The following is a 21,458-nucleotide window of genomic DNA, read 5'->3' on the forward strand; positions in this document are numbered from 1 at the left end:
TTTTCATAAAGTGCAAATCATCTTGTTTTATTTTATTATACATATGTGCGTTCCCGTTCTTTTTTAATGGTAAAAGTATTAAAAGAGCGAAATGTGAAAAATGAGATATACATCAGTTTCGGTTTGAATGGCGATTTCATTGCCTTTGAATGCATTCACAGAAACCATTGCCTATTGTCGATAGTTCACATCACTTTAAAACAACAGCACACTACACCATTCATCACAAGAGTGTAAGACGAAAACAGTGCACTGCATTGCTTGCCTTCTCTCAATCACACCTAACACACCTAAAAGGCAGCGAATGGTGTGAATGGTCAACATTGTTGATTGAAAGAAACATAGGAGACTTTCTTATCGATTATTTTATTACAGGTTTTTCTTGTATTGCATAATATGGGGACTGATATGTAGTTCAAGATTATTTAAGAAAAAATAGTATTAATACATATAATAAAAACGTTAAACCATATCGCTCATTTACTCAAAAAGTGGTATAACTAAAAAATGCGGTTTCTGAGTTAACAATTTCTATTTTTTTTTTGTAAGACTTTACTTTACAAATTTCCATGCCTATATCTCTAAAACTCAACGAGATACAGCTCATTTACTACGAGTTTGGCATAATTCAACAAACATTGTTTTGAGTTTATGAAGCACTAAAAGACTTCAAATCATGGTCGATCTTGCACTGAAATTTAGATCTGATATCTGGCAGGATGCTTGCAAAATATGGTGCAAGTAGTTATTTTATTTTTTGTGTAATAGTCTTCTTAAATTTGGAAGCCAAATTTCAATCGGTAACTTAAAACGCGTTTTTTTCGAAACTCAATTTTTGAGATGTGTCACTCTTTGAGTAAATGAACGATATTCTGTTTAATAGAAAGAATTTACTTAACATGTTACAAAAAAATAACTGATGTAACTAGGATATAGCTTTTTTTAGATATAGTATAAGACAAAAATTTACGATTTAATGACCAGTTTATCTAAGACATTGTTGCTCGCGCCTTTACGCTGCCGTAAATGCAAGATTATTTTAAGTGTTGTTAATACAGCTACACACCGAAGTTTGTTGTAATCTTTGAATTCATTTATCTTAGAAAATTTTTAGAATTACTATTATTTACAAAAAAATATAAAATATCTAACGTAAACTCATGCAAGACGAAAATATAGATTTCTCTTAAATACAGTTGTGAGCAAGGATATTTCAATTTTTTCCTTTTGATGAAATGATTCATATTTTTTCAAAAACCAGAAATTTGGTAGTAATTCGAACGAATTTAAATTCCAATAGCATCAGTGAAACAGGCCACTTAAAAAATACTTGTATTCGAAACCAAAAACTGATAGATAAAAACTATTGTCAGATTTAATAAGTGAAAATGGCGTCAAGTTTGGTCGGACCGAACTTTGTATACCCTCCACCATAAATAATGTTGGAAAAGGTTTCCGCAGAATATATTGTTATTTGAGAGATCCCATCATGAAGAAGAATATAGTTATTGAGTCTAAGAGAAAAATTATTTTCAAGTTTTTATTGCATTTAATTAACTTAATTATTTAAATTATTTGTTTATTTCTAAATGTTTAGTAAATAGATCTTACTATTTCGAACAACCTCCTCCGAACATTTGAACAACCCCTCCGAACTTCCGAACAACCTACCCCGAACTTCAGAACATCCTCCATCAAATTTCCGAACAACATCCACCGAACCTCCGAAAAACAATTTCCGAATTTCCTAACATCCTCTTCCGAACTTCCCCCTATCAACTTGCCCTTTTCAACTTCAACGGAACCCCATAACCTTATTACAGCCAATTTAGATCGAAAATGTAAATAAAAACTTTTAAATAAATGAAATCTGCTGGTACTGTTATATGGGGGCTATACACAAACGTGGACCTATATACACCGATTTTTTATGAAAATGTTTTCTTAGCTCTTAATAAACACAAAATACCAAATTTCAAATAAATTTCGGGGCATATGGGGCTAATACCTTCAAATTTTATTAAAGCGTCGACGCGTGTCTTTGTAAGGGAACTATACGAAAACGTTGATCTTTATAGCCCTGTTTCAATACAAAAAGTTCTGCAGACATACCTACAATAGATTTCAATAAAAATTGTATCCATCTAAAGTGATTAACACAGACGGGCGGACGTAGAATTGTTCGCTGATCAAAAATATATATACTTTGTTGGAACCAAAATGATTATTTCGAGGAGTATATAGTATAGAGGAGGGTATAAAATTACTCGCCAATATGTGTTAGAAACACTATAAAATCATATGAAAGACAATTTGTGTTGACCAGTCTATTAATTAGATACGCACATTGCACTATAGTGCAATAAAAAGGCAACGAAAGCATAGCGAATACAGTGAATGATTTGTTATATGTACTGCAATTTTGTTGCTTGACATGTAACGGCACTAGAAAAATAGTGTCGAAAGAAGGCAATCATCAAAAATAATGAATGCACGTTAAGCAATAACATCAGTTGATATTTGCGAATGAATGCATGTCAATAGCAACGAAAGAATGAATGCATACAAAAGACGAATCATCTCAATCTGATCTCTGATATACATACAACTTTATTCAAAATATACGGGAACGGAAAAAATGGGAAAAACGCCAAAGAAATTGGAACAAATGTCAAAGTCAGCCTACCAGCCAATCAGAAGGCGGCAACCATGTTACTATTTTTTACACGCTCAAATTGAGAGAGTCATTCAGCGCCATTTTTGTTTAAATAGAAGTGAACATTTTACCACTTTTTGGTGTACGGGAACGCTGTGTGGTAAAAAATGTGTAAAAGTGATAAAAATTGTAAAAACTTTTTAGTTCTGGAACACAACTTATAAGTTATTTTGAGATTTAAACACCAAAAGTTATGGGTTCACTTTCCCAGTAAAATTTATTTGAAGTTGTTCTATGTGAAGTAGTGATTGAATAGCTATTTTAGAAGCAGTCCACGCAGAGTCATGAAAAAGGCATTCCGTTCTTCACATTTTGAAAATGTCCGATTTGAATCCATTTTATAAAATTTTCACATTTTAGCAATGTTTACATTTATAATAACTTTTTGCAAATAAAATTCTTAAGAACACAAGAAACAATTTATTTTATGATATTTTAATGTTTGTATCCAAAAAGATAATCATGGGTACAAGAAATGACAGACTGCATCTTTGTTTGTAGCCAAATAAGTAGTTGAATCATGAGTGCAATTTCTAAAATAAAATATGGAATCAAAACCAATATTGGTCCATTTTTACAGTGTTTTTACTGTGTTTTATTTAAATTGCATTTCAAACTTTGACACAGTTGCAGACTAAAACTTTGCACACTTTTCAGATTTGGATGACAACACATGTGGTCTGTTCCTTTACTTCTGAAAATGGTAAAACCGGCAAAAGTAGTACAAGTTGTAAAATGCTCCCATATGGATTGTATTGTGTCTGAAGTAAAGGAGCCTTTTTCGAGTAAAAAGTGGTAAAACTTGAAGATTCTTGAACGTAAAGGAACAAAACTATGAATATGAAATTAAAACAAAGATTGGTCTATTTTACAGTGTTTTAACGGCGTTTTATTTAACTTGCATTTCAACTCTGGTAACTCATTTTCCACACAGTTGCAGTTGACCAATCGAACTCGAACTTTGCACACTTTTCAGATTTGGATGACAATACATGAATATGGCCCCAATTTTTCTTAAAGCCCCCATATAGCGGTACCACCCGATTTCAGGTACTTTGAGGATTTTATCATTTTTGGCCGAATTAGCTGTCATTTGGCATTTCCAATGATACAGGCATTTTCCCATATATAGCCCCCTTATAGCGGTACCACCCGATTTTAAGTATTATGAGGATTTTATCTTCATTTTGAGACCGAATTGGCTGTAACTTGGCAATTGGAATCCCCAATTTTACAGAAACTTCTTCACCAAAAATTTTTGACATGGGTCCAGGTTTTGATATAGTCCCGATATAGTGGTACCACCCGATTCCAAGTGTTTTAATGATTTTATCTTCATTTTGAGGCCGAATTGGCTGTAACTTGGCATTTGGAGTCCCCAATGGTACAGAAACTTCCCCACCAAAAATTATGGACATAATTCCTGGTTTTGGTATGGCCTTTATATAACGGTACTACACGATTTCAGGCATTTTAAAGTTTTTATCTAAATTTTCGGCCTTAATTGACTATAATTTTGTTCTCAGTGGTCAAAAAAAATGTATTTACTAAAAAGTTAAAAATAAAATATAATTTTAAAAAATTAAGTTTCAGTGTTTTATTTAGAAATGCACTTAAAACTAGGAAATAATTTGTCGCTTAGCCTCCATAAATATAATCTTTCTCATGACGGAATCTTTCAAATAAAACGCTTGCATTTAAATTATAAATGGTGGCAAAATTAAACGGCAAGAGTTTTATTTGAGAGATTCCATCATGAGAAAGAATATACTTATTGAGGCTAAGCGACAAATTATTCCCAAATTTTAAGTGCATTTCTAAATAAAACACTGAAACTTAATTTTTTTTTACTCACAACTCTTTTAAATAATTTTTCCAAATGTCCCTGAGGAATTAAGATTACTGAACTGTGGAATTAAGATTACTGTTGAAGTGTAGGATTGAGAAATGAGGGTGGTTTTGAAAATTTGTACTTATGTGTACGAAAAGTACTAAATGGTACTAAATTTAATATAGTTGGGATTTGGGTAAATGGATAGAGCTGGAAACCTGAAATTCGGAATTAGGGTTACTGTTAGAGTGTAGGATTGAGGTTGTTTTGGAAATTCGTACTTATGGGTACGGAAAATAGTAAATGGTACTAAATTCGGCACAATAGAGATAGATAGATAAATTGAGATAGATCTAGAATCATGAAATGTCGAATTAAGATTACTGTTGAAATGTAGGATAGAAGAAGTTTTGGAATATCGTACTTATGAGTACGGAAAGTATTAAATTTTGTACAATTTGGATTTAAGCGAACGGATAGTGCTGGACTTCTGATATTTTGAAGTAAGATTACTGTTGTACTGTAGGACTGAGGTAGTTGCGGAAATTCTTACTTATGGGTACGGAAAGTACTAAATTTGGAAGTAAGATTACTGTTGGACTGTAGGATTGAGGTGGTTTTGGAAACTCGTACTAATAGGTACGAAAATTACTAAATTTGGCACATTTTGGATTTGGGTGAACGAATAGAGCTGGAATCCTGAAATTTGGAATTAATGTTATTGTCGAAGTCTATGATTCAGGAAGCTTTGGATAATCGCACTAACGGGTACGGAAAGTACTAAATGGTACAAAGTTTGGTACAATTTGGATTTGGATGAACGGATAGCGCTGGAATCCTGAAATTCGGAACTAAGATTACAGTTGGAGTGTAGGATTGAAGAAATTTTGGAAGTTAGTACTTATGGGTACGAACAGTACTAAATGGTACTAAATTTAGTACAATTTGGATTTGGATGAACGGATAGCGCTGCAATCCTGAAATTTGAAGTTATGTTTAACGTTTGGCCTGTAGGATTGAGGAAGTTTTTAAAGTTCGTACTTATAATTAAGATTACTGTTATTATTTTGTACTAATGTCAGTGTAGGATTGTGATATGTGGTTGTCGAAATACGAAAATTAATAAGTAGTACACAATTTGTTGTTGGGAGTAGGGACCGAAGTGGAATGTGCATTTTTATACCCTCCACCATAATATGGAGGGTATAATTGAATTTGTCATTCCGTTTGTAACACATCGAAATATTCATCGGAGACCCCATAAAGTATATATATTCTTGATCAGGGTAAAATTCTATGTCGATATAACCATGTCCGTCTGTTGAAATCAAGATACATTTTAAGATAGAGCTTTGTAAATTGGTATAGAAGTTTCTATTACTCCTAGGATGTTTGGTATTGCAAATGGTCTATATCGGTCCACGTTTTGATATAGCCCCCATATAACGGTACCAACCGATTTTCGGTATTTTTAAGGTTTTAGCTTCATTATCACACCGCAATGACTGAAATTTGATACTTAGTCTTCGTTGGGGGTGTACAACTTTCCCCTAGCATTTTGTCGGTATAAGTCCACGCCTTCATATAGCCCCCATAGAACGGTACCTCCCGATTTTCAGTATTTTGAAGGTTGTGGCCTCAATATTCCTCCGAAATGACTGAAATTTGGTACTTAGTCTTGGTTGGGGGTATGCAACTTTTCCCGAGAAATTTAATATTTAGTCTTCATTTTGGGTATAAAACTGTCCATATGAAATTTTTCGGTATAGGTCCGCGCATTCATATAGCCCCCATTGAACGGACCTCACGATTTTCGGTATTTTGAAGGATGTTGTCTCAATATTCCTCCGAATTGCCTAAAATTTGGTGTTTAGTCATCATTTGTGGTATAAAAATGCCCTTATTAAATTTATCGGTATAGGGCCAGGCCTTTATATAGCCTCCAAGGCGGGTGCCTCTCGATTTTCGGTATTTTGAAGGTTGTGGCCTCAATATTCCTCCGAATTGGCTAAAATTTTGTACTTTGTCTATGTTGTTGGTATAAAACTTTCCCCCATAGAACGGTTTCTCCCGAATTTCATCCACGCCTTGAACGGTACCTCCCGATTTTAGGTATTTTGAAGGTTGTGTTTAGTCTTTTTTGGGGTATATAACTTTTCATATGAAATTTGAAGCCTCATAGAACGTTACCTCCCGATTTTCGTAATTCTAAAGGTGACGTCAATATCCCACCTAAATGACGGAATCTTGTTATTTAGTCTTCCAGGGGGTTAAAAAGTATTCCTGAAAAGAATTATTAGTATAAGTTCACGTCTTCATGTATCCCCCATAGAAACATACCTCTTGATTTTTGGAATTTTTAAGTTTTAGCCACATTATCTTACCGAAATATAGGAAATTTGGTAATTAGTCTTCTTTGAGTCTAAAAACTTTCCGCGGGAGTTTGTCGGAATAGATTGACGAAATTTGGTAATTAGCCTTCATCAGTAACGAAAGGAAACTAATTTGTCAATTTTACTTCAATACAACTCGTGGTGGAGGTTCGGCCCGGCCGAACTTAACGCCGTTCTAACTTGTTTATTGTTAGGGTAAGTATTGGTGTGTAACATTGGTATAGGGACGTGTTTTAAGAAATGCGTACCATAAATTTACTAAAAGTAATAAAGCGGTGAAAATGTTGTATTGGGTTTAGGAGCAGAGCTGTAATTCTGAAATTTGTTTTTAAAGTCATAATAGTGTTTATGAAGATGGCTTTAAAAATGCATAAAGTACTAAATGGTGCACAATTTGGTATAATTTGTTATTGTGTAAAGGGGTTAGCAGGAATTTTTGTAATTTTAGAAGGAGGTTTCGGAAATTTGTACTTATATATGTATTTATATGTAAAGTACTATAATTTGGTTTGAGGGAATTGATAGAGCCGGAATAGAGAATCGCAGTTGGTATATGGTAACATGGGGCGCCTTCGCCACGTTTTTGTTCGAAATGTTCTCATACCGACACCTTTAAAGTTTTTTCAAATATTATTTTTGGTACAAATATTAGCATATCTTGACTATAAGTTTTGATATATAAATGGTTATAATTTTTTTTTTTTTTTTTTAAATATTATTTTTGAGAATTTACAAAATGTCATAAAAGTGTCGAAGCCTCCCCAGCCATGGGACTCTAAAAATGTAATTTACCACACTTCTTCCTTAAATATCAATATTATGCAAAAAATAACATGTTTTCTATTGAATAATCGAAAATGATTTTAAAATTCACAGAAAGTAACCGATTCTAGCGATTGATTGAAGTAGGTACCTTGAATTTACATAGGTACAAAAATCATAATATAACTAAAACAAGATACGTTTAGGATAATATTTGATTTCAACTTCACAGTATAGTGTGGTATATCTATGGTATAAAGAATTTAAGTTAAACATGACAAATTTCTAACATTAACCCACCACGCCACTATCATGGCGTAGGCGTCATAATAGGTCTGTCTGGTTACCCTAAAATTTGTAACAATTTGTACCAATTGTTGCTGGAAGTCGTCTGTTAACACAAAAAGTCAGCAAAAGAGAGCGATTCGAGAGAGACATTTTCACAGTTCTTTTACTGAGAGTTTGCAAATTCTTGCTGGACAAATTTCTTCTAGCAAGAACTTGTAACTCTTCTTCTTCCTGAAAACAATCAATCATCTGTTTGTCTTATGCCATACTATGAAAATTTTCATGTGAAGTGAAACTCTGTACACAAGGTTCTGTAATCTGAAATTATTCTTTGTGTTTAAATTCGTAACTCTCAAACCAATTTAAAGCAAGGGAAATATCAAAATTTTCATTTGATTTCATATACGTGTGTGGATGTCAATGAAATTTTAGAAGAAAATGACAAAGAGTTTTCAATGAAAATTTTCATAGTCTGGCATAAGACTTTTTAATTTTTTGTTGATTTATGTTTGTTTAAAAACATTGAAAACAATTTTATTGTATTATTTTTTGTAGAACAAAGTGGAAAAAGTCTATTTTTGGGTCATTTTCTTTTTTATTTTTAATAAAATACAACATTTACATCATTGGCGGGCAAATTGTTCTGTTTTGGCAAGTCAGCTGATTGCTTGCTGGTGTTTGCTGGGAAGGTGTCTGTTTACTTTTTACAATTTTCTTGCAAAAGAGAATAAAAACTCCTTACTCTCTGATAAAGTTCTTGCTGGACAATTCTTGCTGGAAAAGTAACCAGACAGACTTAATATTAATATATTGACATTTGCAATTGTTTTTTTTTTCATGCGAATTATTGGGATTTATATTCTTAAGTAGTTGTCTTCTAACGGTATAAAATGTGTTTTTGATATCACAATAGGTAAAGAAGAAAAATGAGTTACCAGATTTGAACTAAACGGACCAAAGCAAGTTAAATAAAACACTGTAAAAATAACTACCATAATTGTTTTTCCCAATACCCTGAAAACACAAAACCGCGTGCGTCTGCTATCATACCTATGACACAACTGCCAAACTTCGGGAGAAGATAGATCTTCATTAAACTCACAACTTTGCCTTTAACGGATTTTATCTAGCACTTGTATTTTGCGAGAAAATCGGCGCTGGCGTAGCCGCCCCAGTGGCGAAGGCGCCCCATGTTACCATATATGGTTTGAGGTTATATCCAGTAGTGCGATTCTCTAACACATTTTTTGAGTTACCGACAAAAATCGATAAAATTAAAACGCAAAATTATGAATCGGTAGAACTTTATGACTGCTTTTAATTCGTCGCTAACTTACCGAAAAACATCGGTAATTACCGAAATTATAAGCATTTTAAATTTACCGACAATTGCCGGTAACTCAAAAAATGAGTTAGAGATTCGCACTACTGGTGTACGAAAAGTACTAAATTTGGTAACAATTTTATTGCATGAACGATGACATAAGGAGTTTTTTTCTGAAATGCGTACAAATTCTGAAATTTGGTATTAGAGTCGATGAGGGCTGAAATAGTATTGGAAATACCTACCACTACTAAATGGTACTAAAATTGGTCCTGGTTTTATTTTTAAGTTTTGCTCAAATAATCGGTTGCTTGCTAGTGTGGCCGTTCATTTTTGTCAGTCATCAGGCAACCACAAAATAGTTTGTGGTTGCTGGACAGTTTGACATTTATCGATATTTCCGAAAAATCGACAGTCAAAACTGATTGTGTGTGTTTTATTTAACTTGCTTTGGTCCGTTTAGCTCAAAATCTGGTAACTCATTTTTAACACAGTTGCAGTTAGTTGACTAATCGAACTGAAACTTTGCACACTTTTCAGATTTGGATGACAATACATGAATATGGGCCCAATTTTTTCCTACAGCCCCCATATAGCTGTACCACCAGATTTCAGGTTTTTTGAGGATTTTATCTTCATTTTTGCCCGAATTAGCTGTCATTTGGCATTTCCAATGATTCAGGCATTTCCCCACCAAAAATTGTGAACATAGGTCCAGGTTTTGGTATAGCCCACTTATAGCGGGACCACCCGATTTTAAGTATTATGAGGATTTTATCTTCATTTTGAGGCCGAATTGGCTGTAACTTGGCATTTGGAGTCCCCAATGGTACAGAAACTTCTCCACCAAACATTGTTGACATAGGTGCAGGTTTTGATATAGCCCCCATATAGTGTTACCACCCGATTTCAAGTGTTTTAAGGATTTTATCTAAATTTTCGGCCTAAATTGACTATAATTTTGTTCTCAGTGGTCAAAAAAACGAATTTACTAAAAAGTTAAAAATAAAATATAATTTTAAAAAATTAAGTTTCAGTGTTTTATTTAGAAATGCACTTAAAACTAGGAAATAATTTGTCGCTTAGCCTCAATAAATATATTCTTTCTCATTATGGAATCTCTCAAATAAAACGCTTGCATTTAGATTATAAATGGTGGCAAAATTAAACGGCAAGCGTTTTATTTGAGAGATTCCATCATGAGAAAGAATATATATATTGAGGCTAAGCGACAAATTATTTCCAAGTTTTAAGTGCATTTCTAAATAAAACACTGAAACTTAATTTTTTAAATTATATTTTATTTACAAGAATGTTTTACCTTCTGAGGAAAGAAAGCTCTTAACCCATTTCGTACTTGGTGTTCGATTTTTCGAACAGTAGAATCACTTCTTTTCAAAAAAATATTTATGGATGAAAAAGGTTAAATTTTAAACAAGTTTTGGTATATGTATAAAGTCTAATTTGTCAGCAAATAAAAAAAAAATTGTCCCTTGAAAACCCCCTCTCCCCCTCAATGTTAAGATTAGATTTTTGAAACCTATATTTTTGGATACTTTTTAAATTAATTTTAAAAAATTATAAGAAAAATTAAATTAAAAAAGTAATCATAGGGAATTATTGCCAATATATGTAGCCGTTTCACAAAATATAGAGAACTTGATTTGAATGCACAAGCGCGAATTTACAGATATGCAAAGTTGACTGTTCGAAATTTCGAACGCTGGTACTTAACCTACATATCGATGGGTATATCAAAACGTGGAAATTTACTGACAAATTGCGGGGAAAAGTTATTATTGCACCATATAAGACTAAATACTACATTTCAGCCATTTCTAAAGGACAGTGCGGCTAAAATCCTGAAATACCCTAAAATTGTTAGGTACCATTCAACGGATGCTATATAAAACGTGGACCTATGCTGACAAATTTCTGGAGGAAAGTTAAGTAGCCTTAAAAAAGACTAAGACTGAAATTTCCCGAAAATCGGGCGGGACCGTTCTATGGGGGGCAATCCAAAACGTGGACCAGTGCTGACACATTTCGGGGAAAAGTTTTGTAGGTCCAAAGAAGTCTCAATACCAATCTTCAACCATATTTTCATACAAAAATTGTAAAATAAATCAATAAAACGGCAAATAAATCAATTTTATTTTACTTCTATACATGTAGCTTAAGCGCCAGTGTTCGAAATTTCGAACACCACTTTCCGGGAAAACGAAAAATCGGAAAAATTTTTTGAGTTGATTTTTGACATCAGTCCTAATTACCCTAAAAAAGTGATTTATTTTTAAAAATAAATAAAAAATTTGTCTCGATACGATATGGGTTAATTAAAATATCTCAAAACATGTGTCTCGCTGTTGATGTGTAAGAGTGAGATACGACTGTTTCTTGAAAATCGAATTAATATGGTACGAACATTACTTAAATAAAAATGAATATTGATTAAAATTGACATTAGTTCAACAAAATTTTCAGATTAAATATTGTTGATTTGTTTTTTATATCTATTCCGCATACGAAGTAGCGGTCACTTTGCTAGTAAAATTATATAAAATTATATTGATATTATAATTTCGATATTACAGCCAAAATAAGCACACATTTTGGTAAAAAATATTTTTTTATAGTAGAAAATATTGGAAAAATCTATAGGAATACTTCCTTCATTTTGCTTAAATCTCCCAATAAAATAGACGGATTTTGATTTATACACGCAGAGAAAAAATATTTTTCGGTTTTGTTGGAACAAAAATATTTATTTTGGTTCCAAAAATGTGTTTGTTTTGTACAAATATTGTAATCCAAATCCAAAAATATCATCTTTTGTTCCGAAAATAGAAAACAAAAACAACTTTCGAATTTCCGCAATATTGTAAAAATCGTTAACAATACCGATTGTAGGAACAATCATAATCTAAATTTTTTACAAAACATATTGTCAGCCCTGAAAACCAGATACTAAATTTTTTGATTTGAGTGAATATACTTCTCATATACACTTTCCACACAACTTTGATGTAAATATCGCGTATAATATTACGAGCATTGATGAACGCAATACATGGTTTGCTACTTTAGTTGACAACAAAGACAAACAAAAAGCCTCAAGCAGCCACCACAACATAAGGAATAATTAAACACCATAACAAACATGAAAAGGAAAGAAGAATGAAACAAAACAGAAACAAATAAAAACAAGAGTCTCACAAGTACATACACACAAAAACAAAGGTAAAGGCAGCATGTCATACAAACACACCACAACTCACCAAAATTGTTTTTTCAACACGGCATCGAATAGCGAGAGAAGAGAAACAAATTTTCGAAGAAAAGAGAGAAATATTGTTCAGTTGACACAAACTATTTTTGGATTTACAATACTACATGAGGAATCCAACAATATGTTAACAATACATATTTTGCTCTTGGAATATTGTTGGATCAAACATATTTTTTTCTCTGCGTGTAGACATTCATATTAAAACTTTCCCATTGAGGAAGATAATTGGGTTGCTGAGGATATATCTCAGGGCTTCTGAAATGGAAATAGAGGTCAAATAACACTGCCCAACAAAATTGAAAAAGTTGAATGTTTCAGACTCTCTTGAGTAAATGAGGGATATGGTCTTTCTGTATATGAAAATCACATGCGGACAAAATGATTTTGATAATTACGCGATTTACACGTATTTTAAAATGCATGTAAATTAAAATGGATTACACTGGTCAACAGGACTTTTGTTTCAACCGAAGTTGCAGTTGTTTCTAGATGAAATCGTCGAGTTGTTTTCAAATCCGGTCCCGGTTTTTCTCCATCAGCTCTTGTTTTTGAGATATAGCTCAAAATCGGTTTTTACGAGTTTAAACAAGACTTTCGTTATTTTCGGATACAAACAAATATTTTTTGTGGGTTTTTCGGCATTAATATATTAAGGAGATGTTGTACGCTCGATACAAATCGTTTTTGAAATAGTTATGGCGAGTATATATCAAAAAAATATAGAAAATATACACCGGACCTTGTACAAATTGCTTATTTTGAGTATTTTAAGCTGTAATTACGTCATCGGGGGAAGTCATAGGATCTTCATATGGTAATGCGGATATGCTTAGGGTGTCTACTATATAGTCCAGTATTCAAATATATAATATAAAGTTCATAGCGCCCATGATTCGGCCATAACCTAAAAATCATCATGAAGACTGCCATTGAAAAGTAAATGGCTTATGTGGTAATGATATCACTGGTAAATTATTTCCCTTTAGCAGTCTTCATGGCGATTTTTAGGTTATGGCCGAATCATGGGGGCTATGAACTTTATATTATACATTTGAATACTGCATTATATAGTAGACACCCTAAGCATATCCGGAGTACCGTATGAAGATCCTATGACTTCCCCCGAGGACGTAATTACAGCTTAAAGTACTCAAAATATGTAATTTTTACAAGGTCCGTCGTATATTTTCTATATTTTTTTATATATACTCATCATAACTATTTCAAAAACGATTTGTATCGAGCGTACAACATCTCCTTAATATATTAATGTCGAAAAACCCACAAAAAAATATTTGTTTGTATCCGAAAATAACGAAAGTCTGGGTTAAACTCGTAAAAAACGATTTTGAGCTATATCTCAAAAACAAGAGCTGATGGAGAAAAACGGGGACCGTATTTGAAAATAACTCGCCGATTTCATCTAGAAACAACTGCAACTTCGGTTGAAACAAAAGTCCTGTTGACCAGTGTAATCCATTTTAATTTACATGCATTTTAAAATACGTGTAAATCGCGTAATTATCAAAATCATTTTGTCCGCATGTGATTTTCATATACAGAAAGACCATATCCCTCATTTACTCAAAGAGTGGCATAACTCAAAAAATGCGTTTTCTGAGATAGCAATTTCTATTTTTTCTACGACTTCTATTTTGTCTTGTGTCAAAATTTCATGCTGATATCTCTAAAACCATACGAGTAACAGCTCATTTACTACGAGTTTGGCATTATTCAACAAAAGTGTTTTTTTGAGTTTATGATGCACTAAAACACTTCAAATCATGCTTGATCTAATCAAATTTTAATCGTCAACTTAAACGCGTTTTTTTTTTTTTTTTGAAACTCGATTTTTTGAAATGTGTCACTCTTTGAGTAAATGAGCGATATCTTTTAAGTTGTATATATTTTTGGAATTTGGAGGCTAAGATGTAGCATCGGCTGCATCTTAGCATTAAAAAAACTTAAAATATCGCTAATTTGCGCAAAGTGCATACAATTTTTGTCCGCATCCGATTTCAGTGTCCACCATGAAAATCTAAATCGATATATGTATATCTATTTGAAGGCGATCAATCAAGAACCGTGGATGTAGCATCACACACTATTTTTTGGGATAAAATGAATGCAGCTTCCTTATCAGTGAAGTTTTCAAACATCTGTTTCAGCTAAAACGAAGATGCTGCACTAGTTTTTTTTCATTGCAGTGGAAACGATGCGTAGAAAACGCCATAAAATACGTGATATTTTCAAAAACAATTTTAGGTGTTTTTTCTACTTTGGAATTTCTCGTAACTCGCGTTTTAGTAGATGTATTTTCACGGGGAATGATATATTGGATCCGGAACGTAAAAAACCAAAATTTGCAATGAAATACGAGGTATTCTAATGACAATTGCGAATATTAGACCTGAAAAATAGGATTTTTACATTCACGACACATACATATATCAAATAACTCAGAATCGCAAGTTCTACAATCCTATAAATGATTTTTTGAAAAAACTGAAATGAAATGAAATTAGAAGAAAATTTCGAAAAACACAGTAAAACTGGCTTCAAAATGTCAACATCATTTAATGGTAGAAGCAGATCAAATTTCAAAAAGAAATACATTAGTGAGACTATCCTTATTTAGTTGACTTCTACTTTTACTTTGACAGGAAAATCGTGAGAAGTGTGGTTTACTCACAAATCGAGAGAAAACAAAAAAGACAAGTTTTTAACATAAATATAGACACAGCTTCCACGCAAGTTATCTCTTAAGGCCAATATTTTTTGCCACGTCCAAAAATCATTTCATTTTATCCAAAAATATTTAATTTGTATAATATACACTCACAAGTCGCGTGTTCTAAAAGGATAAACCTTAGCTTCAGCAATGTTAAATTTTCAAAAAATATTAGTGATATCTGTTTTTGGTGTACTATAAACGTGTAACCTGTTAATTAAGAAGATCAGCCAATTTTTTAAATCAAAGCTCTACCGAGTAGATTGTAGAAAGTGGTCAACTATAAAGCATACGATTTTTGAAATTTTTTGTAATCTTATTTCTATTGGAAATATTTAAGGATTAGACGTTGCTCATTATGACCAAGACGAAGAAAAACATTAAACATCAAACAGATAGTCCTTAAGTTTCACGCAACTTTTTATGTCGTTTGGATATACAGATTGCGCTCAACAGTCAATTCAGTTGGGAACAGTATAACATAGATCTTTTGTACAACTAAGTCAGGAACCATGGATTTGCCCACGAAATACATAATATCGCTGCATACAGAACCGCAAGGAGTAGCTTCGGTATAAATTTCCCAAGAATTTTCGAACAGATCCTAAACTGCACCTTAACCAAAATGTTGAACTTTTGTGGGGGACGTACCCTAAGGAGAAAAACGATATGGACCAATTTCGAATTTAAACTAAATTTGGACAAAATATTAGGAGATGCAAAGTTTGGACCAAATCGGTTGGGGGTAACCTCTTAACCTGTTTTTGAGATTTTGTGTTGGAGATGCCCGAAGGAGTAGACCAATATAGTTTATATTCGAACCTTATCTATGTCTTGTATAAATATTACGATATTGCAAAGATTGGACCTAAAATATTGTTGAACCAATCCATCTTTTAATATAGTATAGGTACACTTTCCAACCGAATTATCTGTAAATTGGCATGTATAGATCTCTATGGACAGGAAATATCCCTATCAAATTTATTAACAAATGTTCACATTTGTTCTGAACGATCGCAATTGTTAAGAAAAGAACCCAAAAAGTCCTATATCTTTTTCGTCAAATTTATCGGGCCTGCTCTGTAATTCTCTTCTATAACCCAAGTGAAAAGTATACAGACAATGCACATTACGGCCATTTTTGGTGCTTCAGACATACCTCAGAGCCGAGGATATTCTTTAAACAATCCAATATGTATACTCGTCAAAAACCAAATATCTCTTGTGCCAGACATTGAAAATATAACATGAAAATTGTTTAGTTTTTAGGAGAGAATGGAGGTGAATGACTCCCTTTTTCCCTTCATACCCATAAATTCCAAAAAAATCTTATAATCATTTTCATAGTCTGGCACAAGACTATGAATAATGTTTAATGTGTATGTAGCACCATATAGTACTATTTTTCCTATTTTTTGCTAGAAAAGCGTTTCCGTAATCTAAAAACCAGCAATACTTGCACTTCTCTATAAACAAATGGTCTGTTCCTTTACTTTTGAAAATGGTAAAACCGCCAAAAGTAGTAAATATTGTAAACTGCTACCATTTGAATTGTAAAAAGTGGTAAAACGTGAAGATTCTTGCACGTAAAGGAACAGAGCTAAAAATGTAGAAGAATGACGTCCTCTTCTCTTATCTTCTGCGAGGCAAATTTGTTACCCAGTACTGTGAAAAATTGTTTCCATATCAATTTGTCCAAAGAGTATGGGAATGGAAAATTACAAAAATTGCAAACTACATATCTGGCAGAAATGTCAACATTAACGTGTCAGCCAATCAGATGCTAGCAAACTTGCTGCTTGTTTCTACTCGGCCAAATTTAAAAATGATAAATTTTGAAATTTGAAATTTCAACACGCATAAATGAATGCGACTAGCGGTGAATTGCATATGTGATATGTATCGAATGCGCTGTGAATCCCAAACCATGCTCGTATACTTTCTGAAAAAAGGCCTTTAAATTCTGAAAACATCCTAAATCCATTAATTTTCGGCTGTGTAGCCGGATTCAACCAGTCAATAAATGAAAGTCCCAATTTCTATCCAAAGGTCTGTCTCATATGGAAATTGTGATTGTATATTGAATAACCCATGAATATCCTTCGTTCTCGGACGATGTGTACAAAATTCATGGAATTAAATCAAAATCAATATGTGTTTTTGTTTTTTTCCTTTTTGTCTCAGGCTAAGAGTATATCTATCTCTGTTGACAATGTCGACTGATATGCTTTTACTTGTTTTTGTTCGTATTCAACGCATACAGATACATATATCCACACATTATTTCCCACAAAGGGACATACGGAACATATCATTCTAAAAGCAGAGATCTATTCAGCTTCTAATCACCACACGCACTTTTATCAATTGTTGTGGTAAGAGACCCGACCACAGAATTCAAAAATTTCGTTGACATGATTGGGCCAAGGGAAACCGCTAAAGTGTGATTTCCAGCACTTATCACTAATATTTGCGTTTTGTTTGGCACTATAAAAACTGTGTTGAACTGGGAAAGGTCATCAGTTGTGAAATTGTTTCAACATTCACTACTTCTCTTGTCTGCAATTCTGCGTGAAATTTAAAAATGTCTTCAAACGATACCAAAGCCCTTGAACTGTTGTTCCAACGTCCTTTGGAACCAGTATTTACATCACGTGATAATGGCAAGGCCGCTTTAGATTTGCCCGATAGTTACTACACTGAACGTTACAGTGGTTCCAATGTAGAACTTCAATCCCGATACGGTGATCATGTTGATGTTAAGGTATGTATTTATGTAAGGACAATTTCCCATTTTAATATTTATCTACAAATGTGTGAGTTATTTTTATTGTAGATCCCTTTGCGTGACCTGGCAAGAAAACCTAATTTGGACTTCGCCAAAGTTATTGGAAAGAAGCAACAGTTCTCTCTGTTCCAAGACCAACATAAGAAGGTTGCTAGCCAACTTATCACCTTGTTTATGGAGAGTCCTGACCTGCAAAGTTTTGCATCGCTCTGTGCCTATACCAAGTAGGTTGACGATACGATGGGGAAAAACGAAGTTATTATTTAAATATTTCATTGTAGGGATCGTGTTAATCCAGTGTTGTTCCAGTATTGTTTTTCTGTTGCCATTCAACATCGCCGTGATACACGCAATATTCGCGTTCCACCAGTTGCTGAAACATTTCCCTCGAACTTTGTAGAACCATCTCTGTTGCAGGAAGCCCGTCAAGAAGCTTCTCTTATACCGGATCCCAGTCAGCGTGTAAGGAATTTAATTTACATGTGTACTTGTTCCAAAATTTGCTTAAATTATGGTATTTTCCGTTACAATTCATAGTCTCTGATTGAAATTCCAAGGAACTATACGGCATCAGATTTGGAGGATGAACAACGTCTCGCCTATTTCCGTGAAGATATCGGAGTGAATATGCATCATTGGCACTGGCATTTGGTATATCCCACTGAAGGTCCTCGTGAGGTTGTTGCAAAGGACCGTCGCGGTGAATTGTTTTATTATATGCATCATCAAGTTATAGCCCGCTACAACGTGGAACGCTTCTGCAATAACTTGAAACTTACCGAACTAATGAGCAACTTGCGTGCTCCCATTGCCGAGGGTTACTTCCCCAAACTTCTGAGCAGTGTCAATAATCGTACATATCCCGGTCGTATAGCCAACACGGTGTTACGTGACATGAATCGTGAGAATAATGTTCTTGAAATTGCTGAATGTGAAAGATGGCGTGATCGTATTTTGGCTGCCATCGATCAAGGTTTTGTTGTAGATGTAAGTTAAGTTTATATGGATGACATTCGATTGTGACACTTTTCAAATTTTAGCCATCCGGAAAACGCTATCCATTAGATGAAGTTAAGGGCATTGATATGCTGGGTGATATGATTGAAGCTTCGTCCTTATCGATTAACCGTCAGTACTATGGCAATCTTCATAACATGGTTCACAATCTCATTTCCTTTGCCCATGATCCCGATGCGCGTCATTTGGAAGAATACGGAGTAATGGGTGATGTTACGACTGCAATGCGTGATCCTATCTTCTACAAATGGCATGGATATTTGGATACTATTTTCAATAAATTCAAGACCAGTTTGCCACCTTACGATCAAAGCCATTTGGCCTACCGAGGCATCACGATTAACAACGTTGAGGCCAAGATCAACTCACGTACAGCGGCTCCGAATGTACTCTTAACCTATTGGCAAAAATCCAACGTCGATCTGGCTGCTGGTCTGGATTTCGGTCCCAATGGCAGTGTGTTTGCCACCTTTACACATTTGCAACATGCCCCATTCGAGTATGTTGTTAATGTAACCAATTCGAACGCTACACCAAAGAAAGGCACCTGTCGCATTTTCCTATGCCCTAAAACCGATGAGCGTGGAACACCACTCAGTCTTGAAGATCAACGTCTTTTGGCTATAGAAATGGATAAATTCACAGTGAATTGTAAGTTGATGAACCACAAGTTGGGTTGAATGAATTTAATATTGAATATTTTCCACAGTGACTCCTGGAAGAAATACAATTCGCCGCCGTTCTGATGAATCTTCCGTTACAATTCCTTTCGAAAGATCATTACGTCGTGTGGGACCTAGTGCTCAACCCACCAATGCCAATGATTTAGCTGCATTCCAATTCTGTGGTTGTGGTTGGCCCGATCATCTTCTTTTGCCCAAGGGCAAGCCTGAGGGTATGACATTCGATTTGTTCGTAATGATTTCGGACTACACCAATGACGCAGTACAACAAACCAACAACAGGTAAACTAAACGATTTTTTTAGCATTTAAGAGTGGTTATTAATGGCGAGGTTTTCTTTATTTTGTTCTTTGACAGCCCCGATGTTTGTGGTGATGCCTATTCATTCTGTGGCTTGAAGGATAAACTCTATCCCGATAGACGAACTATGGGCTTCCCATTCGATAGACGCTTGCCGGGCACTACCCTGACTGCATTGACATCATCTTTCACCAATTTGATGAAAACTGATGTGAAAATTATTTTCAATGATCAAGTGGTCGATAGAACTCAATAATGACGAAGATTGAATTAAATAAATTTTCATAAAGTGCAAATTAAATTATTTTGTTTTATTATATGTGCGTTCCCGTCTTTTTTAATGGTAATAGTAGCAAAAGAGCGAAATGTGAAAAATGAGATATATGTATGTACATATAACTTTATTCAAAATATACGGGAACGGAAAAATGGGAAAACGTCAAAGAAATTGGAACAAATGTCAAAGTCGACCTACCAACCAATCAGAAGGCGGGAACCATGTTACCACTTTTTACACGCTCAAACTTGTCTGGTAAAAAGTTTTTTTTTTAAAGAGAGTCATTTAGCGCCAATTTTTTTTAAAGAGAAGTGAACATTTTACTACTTTTTGGTGTACGGGAACGCTGTGTGGTAAAAAATTTGAAAAAGTGGTAAAAATTGTAAAAACTTTTTAGTTCTGGAACACAGCTTATAAAGTTATGGGCTAACGTTTCTTATTTGTTTACAATAAAATTTGCCAAACATGGTTTTAAACGGCTCCGATGGGGCTGGTAAGAATGGGAAAAGTGGTTGCAAAAACGCGCATTAGGATATCAACTAATTAAAAAACAGATATCTTGCAGTATACTACGAGATCAATTCGAATGATTTTTTTGCAAATTGAAAGTTTTCTAAACTAATTATAAATTAAGATATTTTGATTAAATACTCTTATTTTGGTTTGGAATCACTAGTACAGGGTTTCGTGTAATCACTTAACCCATTCTTTCTTAAGCAGATGTCATTCTGATGAAACTTCTTTTCGAGAGATGTTTCACAAAAACAAATTAATTTGTATTTTCCATTAAAAATTGAAATTTGACTTCCCAAATTAAAAGAATATTACACAAAAATTGCAAACAGCTAGCCAGATATCACTGATAAGTTTCTGTGCAAGATCAAGCATGATTTGAAGTGTTTTAGAGCTTCATAAACTAACAAAAACTTTTTTGTTCAATTATGCGAAACCCATAGTAACTGAGCTGTAACTCGATGAGTTTTAGAGATATAAGCATGAAAGTTTGACACAGGATGAAAAAGAAGTCATAGAAATAGCAAATTTAGAAAACGCATT

At 33.7% G+C, this 21,458-nt stretch overlaps 1 protein-coding gene across 1 annotated transcript; it reads left to right on the forward strand.

The window, feature by feature from the left end:
* The first annotated feature begins 17,630 nt into the window (after positions 1 to 17,630).
* Positions 17,631 to 20,381, forward strand: LOC141390893 (phenoloxidase 2-like). The gene is made up of 7 exons (XM_073963827.1): positions 17,631 to 18,101; positions 18,174 to 18,349; positions 18,407 to 18,587; positions 18,663 to 19,112; positions 19,166 to 19,793; positions 19,852 to 20,107; positions 20,183 to 20,381. Exons 1-7 carry the CDS (start codon positions 17,922 to 17,924, stop codon positions 20,379 to 20,381), a joined length of 2,070 nt encoding a protein of 689 aa, XP_073819928.1. The 5' UTR covers positions 17,631 to 17,921.
* The last annotated feature ends 1,077 nt before the right edge of the window (positions 20,382 to 21,458 follow it).

The sequence above is a fragment of the Musca autumnalis genome, unplaced genomic scaffold (genome assembly GCF_047663935.1).
Source record: "Musca autumnalis isolate F117 unplaced genomic scaffold, ASM4766393v1 scaffold_1, whole genome shotgun sequence".
NCBI lineage: Eukaryota > Metazoa > Arthropoda > Insecta > Diptera > Muscidae > Musca > Musca autumnalis.

Bases quoted from the DNA above. Each gene is read 5' to 3' on its own strand.
- LOC141390893 (XM_073963827.1), top strand. From the start codon at position 17,922: ATGTCTTCAAACGATACCAAAGCCCTTGAACTGTTGTTCCAACGTCCT. The intron at 18,350-18,406 runs GTAGGTTGACGA...ATTTCATTGTAG, and splicing joins TCGCTCTGTGCCTATACCAA to GGATCGTGTTAATCCAGTGT. The intron at 19,113-19,165 runs GTAAGTTAAGTT...TTCAAATTTTAG, and splicing joins ATCAAGGTTTTGTTGTAGAT to CCATCCGGAAAACGCTATCC.